This window comes from Eurosta solidaginis, chromosome 2 (assembly GCF_040869045.1).
Source record: "Eurosta solidaginis isolate ZX-2024a chromosome 2, ASM4086904v1, whole genome shotgun sequence".
Classification (NCBI taxonomy): domain Eukaryota; kingdom Metazoa; phylum Arthropoda; class Insecta; order Diptera; family Tephritidae; genus Eurosta; species Eurosta solidaginis.
The window spans coordinates 69,457,103-69,480,782 of record NC_090320.1 but is presented as its reverse complement, the minus strand read 5'-3'; the positions used below and the strand labels follow the sequence as shown (position 1 = coordinate 69,480,782).

The 23,680-nt window shown below is 35.7% G+C and overlaps 1 protein-coding gene across 3 annotated transcripts in view; it reads right to left on the bottom strand.

Annotated features, from left to right (window-relative positions):
- The window catches only part of stol (stolid), a 257,670-nt gene that overhangs the window by 225,053 nt on the left and 8,937 nt on the right, over positions 1-23,680 (bottom strand). For all 3 annotated transcript variants that reach the window (XM_067765622.1, XM_067765623.1, XM_067765624.1), the window contains exon 2: positions 4,990-6,379. In XM_067765622.1, the coding sequence (XP_067621723.1) occupies positions 4,990-5,099 (110 nt within the window). In that variant the 5' untranslated portion in view covers positions 5,100-6,379. The remainder of the gene's footprint in view (positions 1-4,989; positions 6,380-23,680) is intronic.

Sequence of the window (23,680 nt, the reverse complement as noted above, 5' to 3'; positions counted from 1 at the left end):
TTTGTAATAACATGCTAATGTTTGTGCACTACGGCAAGATGCACACGAGGCGTAGCTTCATAGACGCGTACATGATATGACATGTAGCTACGATTTTCCCTACGCCTTAAGATCTGCACCCGAAGCTACTTTCGAGCGACGCTACAAAAAGCACACAATTATTGAAAAAAAAAAAATGAAATTAAATATCTTCAGGTATATCCGTCCCGAAATCAAAGGAAAATAGGTATGATGTTTGAATCCCCGTGCGTTTGTAAATTATGAAAGGCAACCTTACACCACCGCGGACTAGAGAAAAAAGTGATTTCTAATTTCCAACGCTTTTCAGCGTTTTAATCGCTTCAACAATATCTTACAAAGCTTTTATGGTGTTGAATACTTTTTATACTCATTTGAGCAGAGCTCACAAAGTATATTAACTTTGATTGGATAACGGTTGGTTGTCCGTCTGTCTGTCCGTTAACATGATAACTTGAGTAAATTTTGAGATATCTTGATGAAATTTGGTACGTAGGTTTCTGGGCACTCATCTCAGATCGCTATTTAAAATGAACGATATCGGACTATAACCACGCCCACTTTTTCGATATCGAAAATTTCGAAAAACCGAAAAAGTGCCATAATTCATTACCAAAGACGGATAACTTGGTAGGTGAGTTGAACTTATGACGCAAAACAGAAAATTATTAAAATTTTGGACAATGGGCGTGGCACCGCCAACTTTTAAAAGCAGGTAATTTAAAAGTTTTGCCAAGCTGTAATTTGGCAGTCGTTGAAGATATCATGATGAAATTTGGCAGGAACGTTACTCCTACTACTATATGCATGCTTAATAAAAATTAGCAAAATCGGAGAACGACCACGCCCACTTTAAAAAAAATTTTTTTTAAGTCAAATTTTAACAAAAAATTTAATATCTTTACAGTATATAAGTAAATTATGTCAACATTCGACTCCAGTAATGATATGGTGCAATAAAATACAAAAATTAAAGAAAATTTCAAAATGGGCGTGGCTCCGCCCTTTTTCATTTAATTTGTCTAGGATACTTTTAATTCCATAAGTCGAAATTTGGTAGGGGCTTAGATTCGAGGACGATAACTGTTTTTTGTGAAAAAGGAGGAATCAGTTGAAGCCACGCCCAGTTTTTATACACAGTCGACCGTCTGCCCCTCTGCTCGGCCGTTAACATGATAACTTGAGCAAAAATTGATATATCTTTACTAAACTCAATTCACGTCCTTATCTGAACTCACTTTATGTTTGTGTAAAAAATGGCCGAAATCCGACTATGACCACGCCCACTTTTTCGATTTCGAAAATTACAAAAAATGAAAAAAATGCCATAATTCTATACCAAATACGAAAAAAGGGATGAAACATGGTAATTGGATTGGTTTATTGACGCAAAATATAACTTCGGAAAAAAGATTTGCAAAATGGGTGTGACACCTACCATATTAAGTAGAAGAAAATGAAAAAGTTCTGCAGGGCTAAATCAAAAGTTCTTGGAATCTTTGCAGGAATATTGTTCGTGGTATTACATATACAAATAAACTAGCGGTACCCGACAGATGATGTTCTGGGTCACCCTGGTCCACATTTTGGTCGATATCTCAAAAACGCCTTCACATATACAACTACCACCACTCCTTTTTAAAATACTCAAAAAGACCTTTCATGTGATACCAATATCATACAAACAAATTCTAGAGTCGCCGCGATATCTCGAAAAGGCGTCCACCTATAGAACTAAGGCCCACGCCCTTTTAAAATACACATTAACACCTTTCATTTGATACCCATATCGTACAAACAAATTCTAAAGTCACCCTTGGTCCACGTTTATGTCGATATCTCGAAAAGACGCCCACCTATAGAACTAAGGCCCACGCCCTTTTAAAATACTCATTAACTCCTTTAATTTGATACCCATATCGAACAAACAAATTCTAGAGTCACGCTGGTCCACCTTTATGGCGATATCCCTAAATGGCGTCCACCTATATAACTATGGCCCACTCCCTCATAAAATACTCTTTAATACCTTTCATTTGATACACATGTCATACAAACACATTCCAGGGTTACCCTAGGTTCATTTTCCTACATGGTGATTTTCCCTTATTTTGTCTCCAAAGCTCTCAGCTGAGTATGTAATGTTCGGTCACACCCGAACTTAGCCTTCCTTACTTGTTTTGTATGCAATACGTTTGTACGATTTGGGTATCAAATGAAAAGTGTTAATGGGTATTTTAAAAGGGAGTGGGCCTTAGTTCTATAGGTGGACGCCTTTTCGATATATCGCCATAAAGGTGGGCCAGCGTGACTCTAGAATGTATTTTTACGATATGGGTATCAAATTAAAGGTATTAATGAGGGTTTTAAACGGGAGTGACCCTGAGTTGTGTATGTGAAGGAGCTTTCGAGATATTGACCAAAATGTGGACCAGGTTGACCCAGAACATCATCTGTCGGGTACTGCTAATTTATTTATATATGTCATACCACGAACAGTTTTCCTGCCAAGATTCCAAGGGCTTTTGATTTCGCCCTCCAGAACTTTTTCATTTTCTTCTACTTAATATGGTAGATGTCACTCCCATTTTACAAAGTTTTTTGTAAAGTTATATTTTGCGTCAATAAACCAATCCAATTACCATGTTTCATCTCTTTTTTCATATTTGGTACAGAATTATGGCTTTTTTTCATTTTCGTAATTTTCGATATCGAAAAGTGGGCGTGGTCATAGTCGGATTTCGGCCATTTTTTATACCAATACAAAGTGAGTTCAGATAAGTACGTGAACTAAGTTTAGTAAAGATATATCGATTTTTGCTCAAGTTATCGTGTTAAAGGCCGAGCGGAAGGACAGGCGGTCGCCTGTGTATTAAAGCTGGGCGTGGCTTCAACCGATTTCGCCAATTTTCACAGAAAGCAGTTACCGGCATAAAAGCTATGCCCTTACCAAATTTCACAAGGATTGGTAAATTTTTGTTCGACTTATGGCATTAAAAGTATTCTAGACAAATTAAATGAAAAAGGCGGAGCCACGCCCATTTTTGAATTTTCTTTTATTTTTGTATTTTGTTACACCATATCATTACTGGAGTTGAATGTTGACATAATTCACTTATATACTGTAAAATTTTTTTTTAAAAGTGGGCGTGTTCGTCATCCGATTTTGCTAATTTTTATTTAGCGCACATATAGTAATAGGGGGAACGTGCCTGCCAAATTTCATCATGATATCTTCAACGACTGCGAAATTACAGCTTGCAAAACTTTTAAATTACCTTCTTTTCGAACATACCAAATTTCATCAAGATACCCCAAAATTTACTCAAGTTATCGTGTTTACGGACCGACGGACGGACAGACGGACATGGCTAAATGAATTTCTTTTTTCACCCAGATCACTTTGATATATAGAAGTCTATATCTATCTCGATTAGTTTATGCCGTTACGGATTACCGTTATGGGAACAAAGTTAATATACTCTGTGAGCTCTGCTCAGCTGAGTATAAAAATGTAAACAAACATCTTGTTATTCGTTTTTTTCAAGCGTACGTACGCTCAGCGACCAGCATTGCTGTTTTGTCACTTTCATGCAGCTAACGCCTCGTGTGCAGCTCTCCACTCAAGTATATGTGTTCGACATCAAAGCGTACAGATTTCGACAGCAGCGTCTAATATGCGTCTATGACGCGTAGCATCGCGTGAACCTTGCCTAAGGAGATTTAATCTATCTATTTCTATATATATTAGGAAGGATGTATGGTTGTATGCTACTCATGAACTCTGAAACTACTGCGCGGGTTTTATTCAAATTTGCACTGGTAGTGGGAAGGCAACTGGGACTGGGTCTGGAGTTAGGACTGGGACTGGGCCTTGGTTTCGGTTAGGACTGTAACTAGAACTGGAACTGGGACTGGGTATAAGGAATGGGGAAGAATAAGAAGAGCTAAAGAGATGAACAAAGACGGAAGGAGAGAGAGATTGAGAAAGAGTTATAATTAGATGAAAATAGAGAGATAGGGTAGATAGAGAGTAGAAGAGGGGGAGTAAGAGTAAAAATAAAAAATAAATATATGTAAGGTGCGATAACCTGCGAGGAGATTTAAGGCCGAGCTACTCTTCCAATTTGCGTCATGCTCCTTTTAGTTTTTCCTACAAATTGGCGGGACAGGACCTACTTGTTTTATACCGACTCCGAACGGCATCCGCAATGCAGATGAATTTTAACTGAGAGCTTTTCATGGAAGAAATACACTCGGAGTGCTTACCAAATACTGCCGAGGGGCGAACCAGTTTAGAAAGTTTTTCTTCTAATTTAAAAATCTTGTTTGTAAAATTTTTGATGTTGCTTTGCCAGGGGCGTGTACCCAGGATCCTCGGTGTGGTTGGCGGAGCACGCTACCATCAACCCACGGCGGCCGCCGGCTGGAGTGAGTTTAAGAGGTAAACAATTTTTAAAACCTATGCAGATAGGCCAAAGTTAGGGCAGAACAATATCTGATGGATCTACTGGTTTACCATATATATCAGAATATCAAAGCCCTTTTACATATCTGCTTTGAAATCAAAAAATGTTCGTACAAATTGGTCGCTCTCATTGTGAAAGAAGGATCTCTTTAGTTCAACTTCTTTCCTATTACCCTTTTACACAATATTAATACTTGGGAAAGTTGTCGATAATTGACGAAACGTCATTTTTAGCTTTAAAATTATTAAAAAACTACCTGTCATGATTTTTTCTGTTTATTGATAAAAATAATGCTGTTTTTCATTTCTTTACCTTTGCATAATTTTCATATATAATTAACTTTTTGACAGAAATATAATTAGCATTAATTTATATCATTATTATATTCAGTTTTTTTTTGTTTATTTGAACGGATTGAGGTAAATTAACCGTGAAAAACTAGTAAATTAATAAATATTTGTTATGCAATGATTTGCATATACATAACTACAAACAAACTTACTCATTATGTGGTATATCCTCATCCTGATCGGCCACAACAGCAAAAACATTTAGTTTAAATATTAAAACAAACAAACAAAGCGCTAAAGCGCCAATGCATTTGCGTTCCATGCTGAATTAGCGTCGCTTGGAGAGATTCCCGATAAAGTACGCGCGTGTGTGTGTGTGTGGGTGCGTAAAATTCCAAGTATGTCGTTTTGTCCTTCTAACACCGTTTTGGCAATACGAAAATATATATATTTTATATGCACTACACTGAAATATGTTTAAGTGCTTTTTTTTCTAGCAGAAGCGTTACGCACTTTTTTTATAGTTTTAGCAAATTGCTTTTGGCGCTTAATTTACGATCTTTTGTTTGTTGTATTGTATAGACATTATACACTTTATTGTTGTTTTGAAAACAAGCGTGTTAGTGTCGGCAATGATTCGTTTGTGTGTTTCACTCTGTTTTTTTTAAGCTTTCAATTTATTGCTGCTTTTGTTTTATGTTGTTGTGTTTTCTTTGTTTGTTTGTTTTCTTGTATTGTTTTGTTGACTTTTTATGGCATTTTTATTGACTTTTCTTCTTTTTATATTTTTTTTTATGATTGCTATTTTTTGTGTTTTTTATTATCTACCTTTGTGTCATTTTACACGCACGCACGGACCCCGACCCTTACGTTTTTATGTATGTCCGACGCTCACCGGTGCGTATACGCAATGTTAAATGTGTGCAAACTTTGTGCAGAGCGTTCAGACAATGCAAACCAGCGAAAAATGTGAACGAGTGAACTGTGAAATTTTCGTATTTATTTACTTGCGCAGCGAGTGTTGTTTGCGGTTGGTGTTTTGTTGCACTTGTGCGGTTTAATTATATATATATACATACATGTGCACTTTACATGGTGTTTGTGTGTGTATATGTTTGAAGGTAAATGTTTTTGTATGTTAATACCATAAATGTTTGGGATGCGAGTAGTTTAGTATTTATTTAGTTCTATTCTTATTATTGGTTATTCATTTACCGATTTTGTATTTAATTTGGAACTTTTTTTGTGCATTCTTTGCCAACAAACAATAATTCACGCACACCTGCTTGCTTTGCTATAACCTCCGTAGCATCGCTCCCTATTAGATGTGTGCACTTGGCATACTTGCAGCCTTGCCATATTTTTCAATATTTGCTTGCAAAAAATTTCATAAAGTTTGCTTCTCGAACGTTCAGCTATTTCGTTTTTAAATATTTCTTAAGTTTTTATATCTTATTTTTAGTTTTTTTTTTCCCGTACACCGATTTGTGGTTGTCACAGTTTTTCTTAGATTGTTTTATGCGTTTATTGACAGTTTCACGTAATTTATGATATGTTACACACACACATATTGCTCGTTGCATGCCACACTTGGCCGTTGTGCTAAGAAAGAAAATAAGAGCAATGAAATAAATTTTAATTAAATTAAAACGTCTTATATAAAATCATGCATACATAGCTACATATTTGTATATATATTAGGATGGACCTTTTAAATCAGACAGGCATCTCTGCTACCGTCTTCGCTTGTGAGTGAATGCATTAAAGTCCTAAGTTATCTACGAGCCAAAAACAAGGTTTTGTTAGGATAATTCCTGGGCACCAGAAACATGAAGGAAATGAACAAGTAGATTACCTAGCAAAATATGGTACTATAGCAGCATTATATGGTCAAGAGCACTTCTGTGGACTCACAATGGCACATTCTATAAGTAACTGGGAAACAATGAAATTTAGACAAAACTGGATTGAATGCCCAGAGCAAAGACAAGCCAAATAGCTTATACTACCTTCATCGAGAGTGTCAGCCAAAATCATTATTTTAAGCAAAGAGGACCTGCGAACTCTCACTGGGTAATATTCAGAACCCTTGTAGTCTACGATATCACCTAAAACATATATATCCAAAGGCATAAATCTATCCAGTACACAAATCTTTCGCTTTTTCGAGCTGGAGGATAGAACTTCAGTTTCTCTGTGAATGTGTCGATCTGACAAAGCAGAAACTTCCCTTTCTAGGTGGCGCGACTCTTAATTCCTACGTGATATGAAGTAAAAATCCTGAAGACGTACTTCAATACATTAAAAGCCTTCACATAGAGCAATAGGCAAAAAGGTCTAGCAGAATAGATCTAAATAAAGGTTGCAGTGCATTGAGGCCTAATAATAATAATACTAATAACAATAATATAAATGGAATAAACGCCTTTTCCGGTTTCGCCCTATGACCGATGATTGCGGATAAGTACGAGCTTAAACCATTAAAGTATCCATGCCGAAGTTGTGCCCGAGTAATGCACGTCTCCCTTGGAAGGTTGCTTTCCTCAACTGCAAGTTTTAGGTATTGGGCTCTGGGAACGGGCATTTGTCCAAATAGGACATTGCCGACTCATCGTAGATGAGGCTGAGGGCTTCTTTATTCTTTTCAGTTTCAAACCGCTGAGTTTTTAAGCACTGGCTTTCTTCATATGGCTTACTGAAATGACTCCTTATATTCCCGGGAGGCGAGGCCCCTTCCATCAGAAATCGTTTGTTTTCATCGTGAGGAATATTTCTGCCTTACTGCGTAGATGATATTCTGGCGGTAGTTCTGACCGCGGTATTTTTACAGGCCTGCAGCATCTTTCATTGTATTCCTGTAAGCTCGGCGACAACATCGGAGACGCTTAGCACACAAACGACTGACCAATTGCTTTATAGGTAGTTACGAGCGTTTTTTGCCTTTCTCCTTTGCTACAAGTGCTGCCAATGCTAGCTTTAGGTAAAAATGCGGCTGCCTGCTGCGAATTGAACATCACACCAACAGTCTTTACCGAAATCTCATTTATATGGATGTTGAAACTAAGTCCAATGGTAGAATTTTTGCAGTAATGTGCTGTAATTGACTGTGGCAAAAGCTATTGATGCGTATAGCGCTACGAGTTCTGTTTTCGGTTTTTGATTTGATTAGCATTTTGTTTTGGCATTGATAACGTTTAGTGAGGGGGTGCTGCCAACGTTTTGTAAGCATCGGCATAGCAGTCCCGCCCGGGTCTACTACTTTAGGTGGTTTAGCAGATTTGTTGGCTTCCTCAGCCTGGTTTCGGTAACGGTCGTGGGAGACGCACTGTGTTTACGTTTATGTGCGTATCTGTCGGACTGCTGGATGCATTGCATATTAGACTGCACTTAATCATCGAAAGCGATAGATATTTTGTCATTTTACTTTGTCGAATATGAGAGCGACTTTAAGCTTGATCATAGCTTACCAACACGGGCAGAGAGGTTACAGATTTTTAGCTGTTCGTTTCCATTCCGCCCGTTTTTATTTATCCACAAGATTTACACAAGAATTTACACGAACTACCGAAGAAACTCAAAAGTTTTAGTAAACTAATAAATTGTTTGTAATTAACAACAACCCCTTTATAGATATCTGGACACGATCGTGTTTAAAAATGACCATCACACATCGCTAAACTCTAAAATGCGAAAGATTGTCTTCAAATATGAGCTCTTTGTAGGGAGTTATTACATTTAATACATATTTGCGGATCGACCTGCCGAAGCGACAGATGGGATAGGGTTAGCATATATGTGCGACATATACTTATCGGCAAATGAGAAGATGCATGTTGTTGTTTTATTAACGGTAAAGAAACTCTCCGAAGGTTTTGAGGAGTGTGATCGATGTTGATGGTTCTTTGCCGCATATAGATCCCGTGCGTTCCGATAAAAAGCACCATTGAGGTACTAGACCGATCATCTCGTGAACGATTAACATGGCCTAATTCCATGGGGAACTTGTCGTTGCCAGATCCTCGCTGGCTAAATATATGTATGATACATTCATATTTGAAACAGGAGTCCCTCACGTATGTGAGGTTGACAGTTGGGTTGCGGAAGCGCTAAAGCTATAAAACTTTATATTGCGTTTATCAACCTCTTAAATCCCTGAAGATGGATGCCTAACTCATTAGCTTGAAAATAGCCATAGAGCTGACGTAGTGCGCAACCATACCCGAAGTAATGCAAAACGATGTCCCATGTACGGGGAATTGCGCGACCTGTGGAAGTTAGGTTATAGTGGGTAGCCCTTCATGGAAGAAGGGAGTACTATACTCGAAGTCCTACACTCAACGAAACTACAAAAAAAAAACAAATAAGCGGCTTTATTTTATAAAATACATAGAATTGTGTTTATTGTTGAAGAAAGCAAAAAAGCGTTCCTATTTTTCTCGTTCTCAAGCAAGCCGAATTTCTACAAGGTGATAGCAGAGCAAATTTAACCAAATTCACCATGCACTAGAATGTCACATCAAAAAAAATATAAAAAGAAGAAGCAATCAGCTGATGGGATAAAACCACCTGGTACTGAATTTGACTTGTTCTAAGGAAATTTTTTTTGAAAAATGGTTGCACAAAAGTTTTAAATTTTTCTATAAATATTCTTAATGGCATCGTAATGTTTACTAAAAACAAACTAAAGCTATCCGAATTATGTAAATTGTTTACAGTTTTCATAAAGAAATATGAGTAAAAGATCTCGATTATTCAACATAAAAAAACTATAAAACAACAAATTGTTAGTAAACAAAAAATCTTGAAATCTAAGTCCTTTAGGAAAATGAAATTACAACAATAAAGATATCACACAACCCAAAAGAAAACAAAACCAAAACTTAAAAAAAGGATTCATATATTTCCTTTAAATCTATTGACAACGAGATGTTTGGGTATAAAGAAAATCCCAAGTAGCTCAAGTAGCTAACAACCAAAAAAAACCAACCAACCAGACCAACCTCAACAGACCTCAGACCACCTTAAGTACTTCACTATACCCTACAGCAGTCTTGGGAGCAATCCTCGCTTTGGATACTAGTTACAGTACTAGTTCTAGAAATTGAAGTAAAATATTTATTTCATTTATTTAATTCAAATTCCAAAGCAACCAAAGTCTCACATTAAAGGGAAACCGCGGGCAAAGGTAATTATTTTTGAGCTGGTTATTGGGCGTAATATGTAACACAAGTTACTCAATTAAATCCTAACCGCAAAAAACTTCGAGAAACAGTAGTACAGTACTAGTATCATCCGCTGTAGGTTAGCTATGTGTGTGTGTGTGTGTGTGTATATATCTATAGCTCACAGATTCTATTCAGTTGCTTGGGGAAATTTAAGTTTTAATTGAAATACAAATAACAAAAACAACTACGAGTAAGTATATGACAATAACAACAATAACAGCGACAAAACTTTTATATAAAATTTGTATGATTGTTGCTATTCTTATCATTGGTATACTCTAAACATTGTTGTATTTGTTGTTGTTGTTGCTACAGATACTGCAACGTACTGTTCATTGTACTACGAAGGACACTCTCGAAGGAGCATAGCACAGTTACAAAATTACGAGAAGGAAAAGTAGCATACACACACATGTGTATAAATAACAATACCCTGCAAAAAATTCGATTAGTTTAGGAAGAATCCGAGATGAGCCGCATAGCAGTATGCGACCAATGCCAGTTTTGATTTCTTTGTTCCCTTTTGTTTGATCATGGCCTATGAAGAGACGAATTGTTCCCATTTATACCCGAAAAGGGGTCGATAGGACCAATCCCTTTTATACCCATATGGGAACGTATGAAGACTAATCTCTTATCTCATCTAAAAGCGTTAGTTTTCATACGGTATGTATGTAAAACATTATTAAGTCGCCAACTCATTCCAAGAGATATGGGTCGACGATAATGGAACATATGTTCCCAGTCTATAGCTTTAATGGAACATAGGTTCGGTATAGAGCACCGCACTTTTCTTTAATAATTCTAATCAATCACCTATCATCTTTTTTATTTAACTTACTTCGTTGCCGCTAGTTTTGTTTTTTATGAATCTTAAAATAGGCTACATAGATTTCAACCTGACTAATCCCAACTGTACCCAAAAGGGACTAAAGGGGATTAATTATGCCCCAATGTAGACAATAGAGATCAATTGGAGACCGCTCTCTTTAGGCATTAGTCGCACTATTTTTTGTAGGGTACTAACAGAACGAATCAGAGAAGTAAAACATTTGCAGGCTCCAAAAAGAATACATAAAATTATGCACCACAGCGAGGAGTATAAATTTAAAATGAATAAACTAAAAACGAAAATTTTAAGGAAAGTTACTTGCGGAGAAATATGTAGAGAGAAAAAAGTAAGTAAAATAAAGAAAATTTGTTTTGAAATTGATATATACACGCATGTATGTGTATAACAGGTTTAAGTTCCGGAATATCTTTGAGTCTGCTTAATATGAAATATTTACTCCTTCTTGTATAGCAATATTTAAACGAAACTTTCAGAGTGAAACTGCTGTAACCCCAGACTAAAATAAATGGTTAATTCCGCCTTTACTACTCTTAGTTCATCACTGTCCTACTATATCCCCAGGAAAATATTATACGTAATAATTGTTTTTGTTTATTACCAGAACAATAATTTTTTTCTAATGATAATTATTGTTATTTTTTATTTCTTATTTTTTATTATTTTACTTTTACATTAAGTCCCCTTCATGTTTGTCCCCTCATTTCCATACGAATTATTGACTCACGGAAAAGCCTTTTTCGGTAACTTCCCGTTAAGCTAGACACTTGATACTTAGAACATTGTTCAGATCTGGGAGACGTTACAATGCAAGTGAAAAAAAGATCCGCTGGGTGGCGCACGGATTGAGATATATAGAAAATTAATTTTAAAATGGAAATTTTGCGATCGACTTTTAAGTAACTTCTCTGTGATCCAGAGACTTGAAACTTAGCACATAGTTTGCGAGTCGATGGAACTACAATTCGTGGAAAACAAAATGCAGCCAGGTGGTAGACGAATCGAGATAAAAGAAAATCCTGAAAAAACACAGGGAATCTTGCGATCGATTTTTAAGTAACTTCCCGGTGAGCAGGAGATATGAAACTTGAGACGTAAGTCAGAACCCGATGAGGATGGAATATTTTATCAAAAAAATTCCCCTAGGTGACGCATGGATCTGGATATCAGGAACATTAATTTTAATTTTGGAATCTTTCAATCCATTTTTAACCAACTTTTCGGTTACCTAGAGACTTGTAACTTAGCACATAGTTCGAGACCCGGTGGCAATACAATTTATAGAAATTAAGTTCCGCTACGTGGCGTGCTAATTGAGATAACTACAAGTCCCTGTAAAAGGGGGGGGGGGGGCATCTTGCGATCGATTTTCGAGTAACTTCCCGTTGTGAGAACCGGGAGTGAGAACCCGGTGACAATTCAATATTTTATCAAAAAAATTCCTCTAGGTGGCGCATGGATAGAGATATTGAGAAACCAAATTTTAAATTGGGAATCTTGCAATCGATTTTTCACTAACTTCCTGGATATCTAGAAACTTTAAACCTGAAATATAGTTTAAAACTCGCTAACAATGCAATGTTTGATCAAAACATTTGAATTACGTGACGCACAAGTCGAACTATTTAGAAGATTAGGCCATACCTTCATGGCTAGTCTACTGAGTGTTGTAGGCGTTCTGGAATTCCACCTCGTTGAAGGCCCAACTCATTGCACGTTCTTGCATACTTTTAGGCGTATGCGAATTTCACTACAAATTAAGTACGTCACAAACGAGGTGGAATTTTCTTGTTATGATGCGAGGTGGAATTCTGTAGTTTTCGCCAGTGTTGTCAGCGAAAATTCCTCTAATTCTCTTAAATCTTGCATTTTGAACAAATAAATAAAGATACGAATTATCACTTAGGAATTACTTAAACTATTAATCAAAGTTACAATTATCTTTTTGTAGGCAGTACTAAAAAATTGAAAATAAAAAGATGATAAAAAATTTTAAGGACCTCCTTTATATAAATGGACCAAAAAATAGAAGGCAATTTTTCCTTTAATACGGACATAGTCTTGTTGAATTTTGACTAAAAAGCCTTAACAATAGTTCTTGTAAAAGCATTTTGGGATCTAAAATTATAAAGGTAGAGCGCGTGTTTAGATTTTAAATAATCAATTAGTTAGTCCCAAATACATGGTTTGCCTTAAATTGAAAGATTGCGCTCCACCTTTATAGTTTTAAATCTCAAAATTATTTTACAAGGGCTTTGTTAAAGCTTTTTAGTCAAAATTCAACAAGACTATGTCTGCATTAAAGGAAAAATTGCCTTCTATTTTTTTGTCCATTTATATAAAGGTAGTCCTTAAAATTTTTTTATCATCTTGTTTTTCTTTTTATTTTATATTTATCTTAAAAATCGTTTAGGTATGTACATCTGTTCACTATATATTTCTTATTTTATACAGTCGATTATTTGGAGATTACGAATGGGATAAAATTATTGTTCAGCCCCATTCATGAAAGGTATGAAGTCTTCGGCACAGCCGAAGAAAGTCCCGTCCTTACTTGTTTTTTTTATACCACGAGCTGGATTACTGCACTATATTACAGGGAGTTTGAAGGGGTTGGCAGCATTTGCCCTTGAATTATAATGATAATAAATGTGAGTTACGCTATATTTGATCTGATAGCTTCAAACAGATATAACTATATGCGTGCGACATTGTCAAACAAAGTTATTCGAAACATGAAAGTAATTACTATTAGTAATTACTCAAAATAACCTATCTAATCAAAAGGAAGAAAGAAGCCTTCACACACGCACATTTTTTGGAGCATATCGAGGGAATCTCATAAAACAAATCTGAAAGGAGGAAGGAGTCATACAACAAATCTGAAATTACATAGAATCCTTAACACAACGGTTTCATTCAATCTATGAGAGGCCCTCATGGACCTAAGAAATTCTAGCGTTTAATCATTTTTCTACTTCCCTTATTTGAAGTCCGTTTCATTTTTATCTGCAAATTAATATACAAAATTGGGAAACTTTGCAATTCATTTTAATGTAAATTTCCATGTTGTTAAAGCCTTGTAACTTGTAACATGCTTCAAAACCCGATAACAATGCCACCTGAGTGAAAAAAAAATTAAACTAGGTGGCGTAGGGATCGTGATATTTAAAAACTCTTTAGAAATTTTGAAATTTTGCAATGGAGTTATAACTTCCTGGTGAGCTAGAGGCTTGAACCTTTATATTTAGAGGTCTTAAGGAAATCCCAAAAGAGCTAGTATAATCTTGAGTTCGATTTCTAAGCAACTTCTCATTGATCAATAAACCTGAAAGCTTGCACTCAGTTCAAGGCACCGTGGCAATGTAGTAAAAGCAGAAAAAAGTTCGGCAAGATGGCACAAAGGTGGAGATATTAAGAAATTTCTTATGAGAATTGGAATCTTGGGATTGTGTTTTAACTTACTTCACCGTGAACTAGAGGCTTGAAATTCAAAATGTGGTTTATTGAAACGGAAAATTCTTCATATTCCCTGGGTGCTTCATTGTTTCCTTGGTCCAAGAAGACAGAATGTGTTTCCTCTATAAAGGGTTATCAGGTTGTTTTTGTTGTTGTAGCGATAAGCACATTCCTCGAAGGCCTTGGGGAGTGTTATCGATGTTGATGGTCCTTTGCCGGATGCAGACCCGGTACGTTCTGGTAACAAACACCATAAAGGTACTAGCCCGACCATCTCGGGAACGATTTGGTATGACCACGTGAGACCCTCTATGCCATAGCCTCCCACCCCCTAGATCTATCAGGAGTTCGGGGTCGGCAGAGCCTCGTCTGTTAATAAGACAGGATTCGCCACGGTTAGGTGAGGTTGACAATTGGGTTGGAGAAGCCATATATTGCAGTGACAGCCCATTGAATCAATTTAGTATTTTAGTCGCCTCTTACGACAGGGTCATCAGATCACCGTTTTCTATGGCACATAATTTTTTTGTTCAAAACTCAAACTGAAATCTTTATAATTATTAAGATAGAAAAAAACACTACCACCACACCACAGCAATCGGAAATTTAGCATGAAGAATCTTCTTCCGTAATATCTACCATTTGTTTCTTTCCCTATAGTAAGGACATGTTCGTGAGGTCGAGGGCGAATATCGAAGGAGGTTTCAAGGTGAGCTGCATGTGCTTTACGCAGATATGAAGAGAGTGCAGCTGAGTTGGAAGTTCAGGTGGATGAAGGATTGATACAATTGGTATTCCCAATTTCTGCCAGCTATCGAGATGCTGGTATAGTTGGAGAGACTTGTTAAGAAACGGACAAACTCGCTTAGGCAGTTGAGTGCCAATTAATGATAATATAGTAAGTAAAGCATGAGGCCGAACGATATGTATATGGTTTTGGTAGAAAATTCCGCGACTAGCAGATGCTTATAAGACCTGTGACTTTTACTGCAGGAACTCTATGGCGGCCTGCTTACCAAGGAACCACGTGATTAACCTTATATCCAGAATGCAGATGATACATATTTGAGAATCAATCATTTCGTGCAATGCAGTATTGTATTCGATAAAGTTCTAAAGCTTCTCAGAATATTTTAAAAATAAAGTGGATGAAAAAACTCCTTCCATAAGGAGAAACAAGAACTTCGAAATGATTTCATCAGCGCTTTAAAATACTACATAGAAATATAAACAAGTGTGAAAAAAACAAGTACGGAAGGCTAAGTTCGGGTGTAACCGAACATTACATACCCAGCTTCCAAATTACAGCTTGCAAAACTTTTAAATTACCTTCTTTTAAAAGTGGGCGGTGACACGCCCATTGTCCAAAATTTTACTTATTTTCTATTCTGCGTCATAAAGTCTACCCACCTACCAAGTTTCATCGCTATCCGTCTTTGGTAATGAATTATCGCACTTTTTCGGTTTTTCGAAATTTTCGATATCGAAAAAGTGGGCGTGGTTTTAGTCCGATTTTGTTCATTTTAAATAGCGATCTGAGATGAAACTTACATACCAAATTTCATTAAGATACTTCAAAATTTACTAAAGTTATCGTGTTTACGGACAGACGGACGGACAGACGGGCGGACAGACGGGCGGACGTACGGACATGGCTAAATGAATTTCTTTTCCAGATCATTTTGATATATAGAAGTCTATATCTATCTCGATTAGTTTCTGCCGTTACGGTGTACCGTTATGCGAACAAAATTAATATACTCTGTGAGCTCTGCTCAGCTGAGTATAAAAATATTTGAGATAAACAGCGGTTGACTTATGAATTAGGTTTTATGTGTTTAGGTGTCGGAGGACATATGTGCATGTACATATGTGTGTGTGTATATATGTTTGTCGAACATTCAAATAAATTATAACTGTCATGTTAGAATTATATCGCCTACTACATACACATACACACACATAGACCTACACACGAACAACAGTCATATTCATTTGTTCATCCATCTTTCATCTTTCAGGTCGTTGCTATTATCAAAAAGTTTTACGAGTATTTTTTAAATACAGCAAAAGCAGCAGCACCATTTTTCGCAGATGAATACTACGTTAAACTGTTATTGTAACATAATACATAACGGTAGTTGTCCTCGGACGCCTATCTTTAGCTATGTAGTAGTGATAGTAATAATAATAGACGTGTTGTTGTATTTGTATTAGTAGTAGTATATATTCGAAATGGCGCATATGACTATAAATGCGTAACTGTAAATGTGCTAGTATTGGGCGATAGTATTGTTATTGTTGTTAGCACGTACATATAACAGACGTAGTATTTTTCACTACTACAATTGCAAATACGACAAACACTAACACTCATACACACACTGTGAACACAATCGATGCTAATGCAATTAGTATTGTTGGTCTAATAACTTTTTCAATAGGCACATAGTTGGACCTTCAAATGGACAGTTAATGCCTTTTGTTTTGTATGCATGTACATTGGTAGGAGGGTGGACATGAATGTGTCTGTAAGCGTGTCACTTCTGTTAACTGATACGCATATGAATGTGCATGTGTATACACATATAAATATCTCTAAATCTAACGGTTCACAAAAAAAGCATAAACTTGTCAGCCGCCTTGGTGAGGGAGTCACATCCGTTCGCATGCACACACATACTTACATATACATATGTAATACATATAACAGGAATTGTGTGTTACACCATTATGATTTTCATGTCACGACCTTGCTTTGCTTGTGTGTATATATGCGCCACAAAGTGTAACGGTATTCTATTTTTCTGTATGTACTTATATGCACGGCCGCTAAATTAATATTCTTCACCACACTTGGACATAATTTTTCTCAGTCTTTGTTTAATTTGACACATTTCGTACGCTTCGTTTTTGCACCTTTTGTTACTTTCCGTGGAGTAACAATCTGAACGCCATTAAAATAAAAAATAAATTTATTTGATTTCACAATTTAATACCAAGCAATGGAGCAGAAGAAGTACAAAGGTACAAACCAATGTACAACAACAAATGCATTGCATTTCAAGTCACATTTATTATGCATTAATTTACATAAGTATTTAGTGTTAAAATATTATTAATTCAGATTTTGCTACTCCTTTCTTTAAGCCTTGAAATGTCAAAGCATGAAATCAATTATAATGCAACTCTCGTTCAGAAATTTTGGTATTGAGCTTGGCCGAAACTCGCGCGCCTTTACTCACACATTCCTTTTTGCACATGCATTCCATATTCAATCATACTCCAAAATGCGCACTCTCAAATTTCCACGCTTGCAACTCTCTCGCTCTCCGAGGGCGCTGCTTCACAAGAATTCTGTCAACTGACAGAAACGTTAAGGCTACTTTCTGTCCATATTTGCCTTTGTTTTTTTGATTCAGTGCTCGGACTTTATTATTTCCTTTTTGCAAAACACCCGTTAAAAAATTGCCCTAACTTCAGGAAAAAAATTATATAATGTATATATGAATTTAAAAATGCCAACAGCAAATAACTCAGGTCGGAAAATTGTAGACCAAGAAAGAACCCAATACTGTTCTTAAGTCCTTTGTTGCGTTGAATTTGAATCCTGTGTCGGAATTTTTATTTTCGTTCGAGTTTTCGAGATATTTGCACCTGCACGTACTTTCAGAACTTTTTCTACGCTTTTTCGCCTCTAAATCTTTTCTTTTACTAAAAAAACAACATATAAAATGTTAAAGTTCAACTATTTTCTTTGAAAATGTTGTTTTAACTACTTTTTAAATGGCTGCCTTTGGGAGTTGAGATATTGTTCTGTAAACTATGTTGCGATATTTTCCCCATATACAATTGTTTAACAAATTTAAAGCCTACTTTTAGGTGCGTTAGCTTTTAGCGATTAAGCTGCGCCAAAATGAAGTTTGCTCAATTTACCTACTTAATTGGCGCTTAACCGTTTAAACGGTTATGGCCGTCCAACAAAGCGCGCCAGTCGTTTCTCACCAAGAAGTTTAAACCGTTTTCCACCTGGTCCTTCCAGCGGAGTGGGGGCCGTCCTCTACCTCTGCTTCAGTCAAATTTGAACTGCTTTAAACTACAGAGCAGTTTCACAATTACAGTTTAAGGCCGCCTATGGAGTACGCTTTTTTGTACAAAAATATTGACTTTTCATTATCTAGATAAATTATAGATAGAATAGAAAAAATATTTCTCCAGCCTTCGAGTTATTACTGAAGTTGATATTCAACATTGATCTCTAATTATTCTCAAACCTCATAGTTCTCAAATTCTTATTTAAATTCGTTCTCAAACCACTATCCAGCCTTTGAGAATTTTTGTAAAATTTATAGTTGAATTGACCTTCAAAACATCATTCTCAAATTTTCTTCATCTTTGGAGAGATTCTGAAAATTTTAAAGTTCTCTAATTTGTATACAGCACATTTCTCCAGTTGATATCCTGCATGAACATCGCGTTGAGGTGGAGTTGAGAAAAATCTTCTCCAGGGTGCACAACAAAAGCCAAAAGCTATTAGCTTTGAGAAATAAGCAAGTGCTTCGTAGCATTAATGAAGCGTTATAAATTAAATATATATTTTACATGTTTTTATTTATTTTCATGAAAATACTGCAGCATTACATTGGAGTATAATTAAAGAATAACACTAGAGTAAGTTTAGAACTATCTGTTTCTCAACTTGAGTGGCAGCATTTTTTGTTTTATTAACAAAAATCCCTCTTTGTTGAGAACGCTGTGATTGAGATTTTAGAAGTATGCTTGTTATCAACATGAGCTCTAATGGTATTCAAACCCAAATGCTTATTGGGTACATATTCGACGCCATTGCTGAGAGAAAAAACGCTGTGATCAAATAAGTCGAAAATAAAAATTATAAAGCTATGATCACTTTCATCAGAGGAAATATAAATTTTTTATGTATCATACGTCGATAATGAAAAGGTCGTAACTTAAACGTTTTGTTAACAAGAACGTATCTCAGGCATTCTGTTAATAAGGTAGTATTACAGCGAAGTAATTAATAAAGTCGTACCTCAGGAGACTGTTAAAAAGGTTGTAGCTTGTTTTAAAAAACTGAGCCTTAATAACTGCATGTAAGTGTATTCAGCAAACCATCCTCCAGCTCAATAAAGTGATAGATTTGTGTATTCGAAATCAACATTACTTTTCTCGCCAAAATAACGTATTGAATCCAGTCGAACAACGTGTGTTTTTGGTACTGTTATAAAAGGGGATAAATATAATAAGAGACGTCACTCGTTACTTTGTATAATGTTTTCGTTATGGAAGTCGTACGTTTTTTTTATGCAAGATGTGCATAAATGTCTTATATACATTTTCCAATTGTATTTAATTAATTATTTTTTTTTTTCTTTATTCATTGGATATACGTATACAATAATACATATGCATTCTCATAAAAATTAAATTTTTGTGTGAGAATTTAGCTCAGATAATTAACAATTTCTACGCATACCGTCATGCAGTTGCTATTCAATTATATGTAGAGAAAAAAATAAAAATCAAAATAAAAGATATTTAATGGTATATAAAAATGCAACACAAATTGATAAATACAGTAGAGTTAGTATACAATATAAGGTTTTGGTTTCTTTTAATGTTTGATTAAAAGATAAAAGAGAAAGAAAGGATTTTTCAGCATAGTTAATTAAATGCATTGTATCATGAATATTGGTCGATACTGAAATCGTGTCTTTGAAGTAACAACAGAATCACTTCACGTTTAAAAGTGATAATGTTGTAAGATGTTTTAACATACTCTGGTATTTTGTTGAACAGTTTCACACCATAATTGCGTAATGAATTTGCACTTTTTCCTGTTCGAAAGAACGTGGTTCTGATACTCGTTACCTGACGCAGACTATATACTGAACGATCTATTGTATTGAGCTTAAGGTTATGCTTTATAAGATTATTTTTGATCTTGAAAACCACTAATAGTGTTTGCAGAATACATATTTGTTTAATATCAAGCCTATTTTCATACAGACTTGTAGTGGAAGTTCGTATTGGAAGCGAGAGAATATTCTTTATTACTTTATTTTGCAAACGCTGAAGTTCATTTGTTTTATGTTCTGCACACCGACTCCAAATTGGATTTAAATAACTGATCTTGGACATAAAATATGCATTATATAAGAGCCACAATTGCTTACGTGGAATGATGCCCCTATTTCTGTATAGAGCAAAATTAAAAGGAATCAATTTCAGTTTAATGTTATTTATTTGTTCGCTCCAATTTAAATTGGAGTCGAACCAGATACCTAAGTACTTTAATTTTTCTACTCTAGAAATCTTTACATTATTAAACATTATTCCAGAAAACTCATTAATGTCCGGAAGAGGTTTGTAATTTTTGAAAACAATAAAATTGGTCTTCGAAAGGTTAATTTTCAGCATGTTTTTGTCAAACCACTGACTAATTTTTTCCAAGTCTAGTTTTATGTTTGTAATTAAATTTTCGAATTAATTCTCGTTCTAATAAAAAGATGATAAAAAATTTTTAAGGACTACCGTTATATAAAAGGACCAAAAAATAGAAGGCAATTTTTCCTTTAATACATAGTCTTGTTGAATTTTGACTACAAAACTTTAACAATAGCTCTTGTAAAAGAATTTTGGGAATTTTTGGACTATAAAGGTGGAGCGCAATCTTTCAATTTAAGGCAAACCATGTACTCGGGATTAAATAATTGATTATTTAAAATCTAAACACGCGCTCTACCTTTATAATTTTAGATCCCAAAAGTCTTTTACAAGAGCTATTGTTAAATTTTTTTAGTAAAAATTCAACAAGACTATGTCTGTATTAAAGGAAAATTTGCCTTCTATTTTTTGGTCCATTTATATAACGGTAGTCCTTAAAATTTTTTTATCACCTTTTCATTTTCAATTTTTTAGGACTGCCTACAAAGAGGCAATTGCAATTTTCATTAGTAATTTAAGTAACTCCTAAGTGAAAATTCCTATCTTTATTTATTTGATTTAAGAGAATTGGTGGAATTTTCGCTGACAACACTGGCGAAAACAACAGAATTTCACCTCGCATGATAACAAGAGAATTCCACCTCGTTTGTCAGCTACTTAATTTGCACAGCTGAAAACCGTGGTGAAATTCGTATACGCCTGAGTCTAAAAGAATCGTGGTGAAAGTCGCGTACGCTTAAAGGTATGCAAGGACGTGCATTGAGTTGGGCCTTCAACGAGGTGGAATTCCACAACGCCTGCAACACTCAGGAGTCTAGCCATGAAGGTATGGCCTAATCTTCTAAACAGTTCGACTTGTGCGTTACGTAAGTCAAATTTTTTGATCAAACATTGCACTTTCACCGAGTTTTAAACTATATTTCAGGTTTCAGGTCTCTAGATATCCAGGAAGTTAATTAAAAATCGATTACAAGATTCCCAATTTAAAATTATTTTTCTCAATATCTCGATCCATGCGCCACCTAGCCGAATTGTTTTGATAAAATATTGCATTGTGGCCGGGTTCAGACTTACGGCCAAAATTTCATGTATCTAGCTCATCGGGAAGTTAGTCGAAAATCAATCGCAAGACTCCCCCCTTTTTAAAGGATTTGCAGTTATCTTTACTAGAGCGCCACCTAGCGGAACTTTGTTTTCTATAAGTTGTATTGTCACCGGGTCTCGAACTATTTGCCAAGTTTCAAGTCTCTAGGTAACCGGGAAGTTAGTTAAAAATGGATTGAAAGATTCCCAAATTAAAATTTGTTTTATTACTATCTCGATCCGCGTGCCACCCAGCTGATTTTTTTGATCAAATGTTGCATTGCCACCGGATTCTAACTCACGGCCCAAACTTCAAGTCTCTAGCTCACCGGTAAGTTACTCAAAAATCGATCTCAAGATTCCCCTAGTTTTTCAGGGATTTGTAGTTATCTCAATTAGCACGCCACCTAGCGGAACTTTGTTTTCTGCAAATTGTATTGTCACCAGGTCTAGAATTATGTGCTAAGTCTCTAGGTAACCGGGAAGTTAGTTAAAAACGGATTGAAAGATTCCCAATTAAAATTAATTTTCCTAATATCTCGATCCATGCGCCACCTAGCGGAATTTTTTTGATAAAATATTGCATTGTCGCCGGGTTCTAACCCACGGCCCAAGTTTCAAGTCTCTATCTCACCGGGAAGTTACTCAAAAATCGATTGCAATATTCCCCTCGTTTTTCAAGGATTTGTAGTTATCTCACTTAGCGCGCCACCTAGCGGAACTTTGATTTCCATAAATTATATTGTCACCAGGTCTCGAACTATGTGCTAAGTTACAAGTCTCTAGGGAACCGGGAAGTTAGTTAAAAATGGATTGAAAGATTCCCAATTAAAATTAATTTTCCTAATATCTCGATGCATGCGTCACCTAGCGGAAAATATTGAATTGTCATCGGATTCTGACTTACGGCTCAAGTTTCATATCTCCAGCTCACCGGGAAGTTACTTAAAAATCGATCACAAGATTCCCTGCGTTTTTTCAGGGATTTTCGTTTATCTCGATTCGTCTGCCACCTGGCGGCATTTTGTTTTGCACGAATTGTAGTTCCATCGACTCGCAAACTATGTACTAAGTTTCAAATCTCTGAATCACCGAGAAGTTAGTTAAAACTCGATCGCAAAATTTCCATTTAAAATTTATTTTCTGTATATCTCGATTCGTGTGCCACTTAGCGGATTTTTTTCACTTGCATTGTAATGTCTCTCAGATCTAAACTATGCTCTAAGTATCAAGTGTCTAGCTCAACGGGAAGTTACCGAAAAAGAATTTTCCGTGAGTCAAAAATGTCTATGGAAATGAGGGGACAAACATGAAAGCGACTTAATATAAAGGTAATAATAATAAAAATAAAAATAAAAAAATTAAAATAAAAAAAAATCACATTTGCATAAGGTGCGTACACGGCATGGATAATTGCGAGACAATTGAAAATGTCCCTCTTGGAAAACATTAGGCATCAATTTTTTTAATTTCCAGCGAGATACTCGCCACTCGTAGCAGACTGGTGGCTCTTATTATATTTATCCTCTTTTCTGTTATGTAGGAATACCTCGAAAATAAAAACCAAAAGAAAAATCTGAGTCAGTATTCAGATTTAGCGAACTGAAGGCCTTTCATTTTAGGTTCAGGACTTTTTTTATATTTTGCTGGCCTGTGTCTTCAAATTACAATAAAAAAATCCACAAATTTTCCAAATTTCGGCTATTGAAATTTTAGAGACACACGACGTATGCGGAATGAAATACGAACACTATGAATTTCATATGAAAGTGCAAAGAAAAAGCACTTCCATATGAAGCCAAGACACTTCGGTATGAT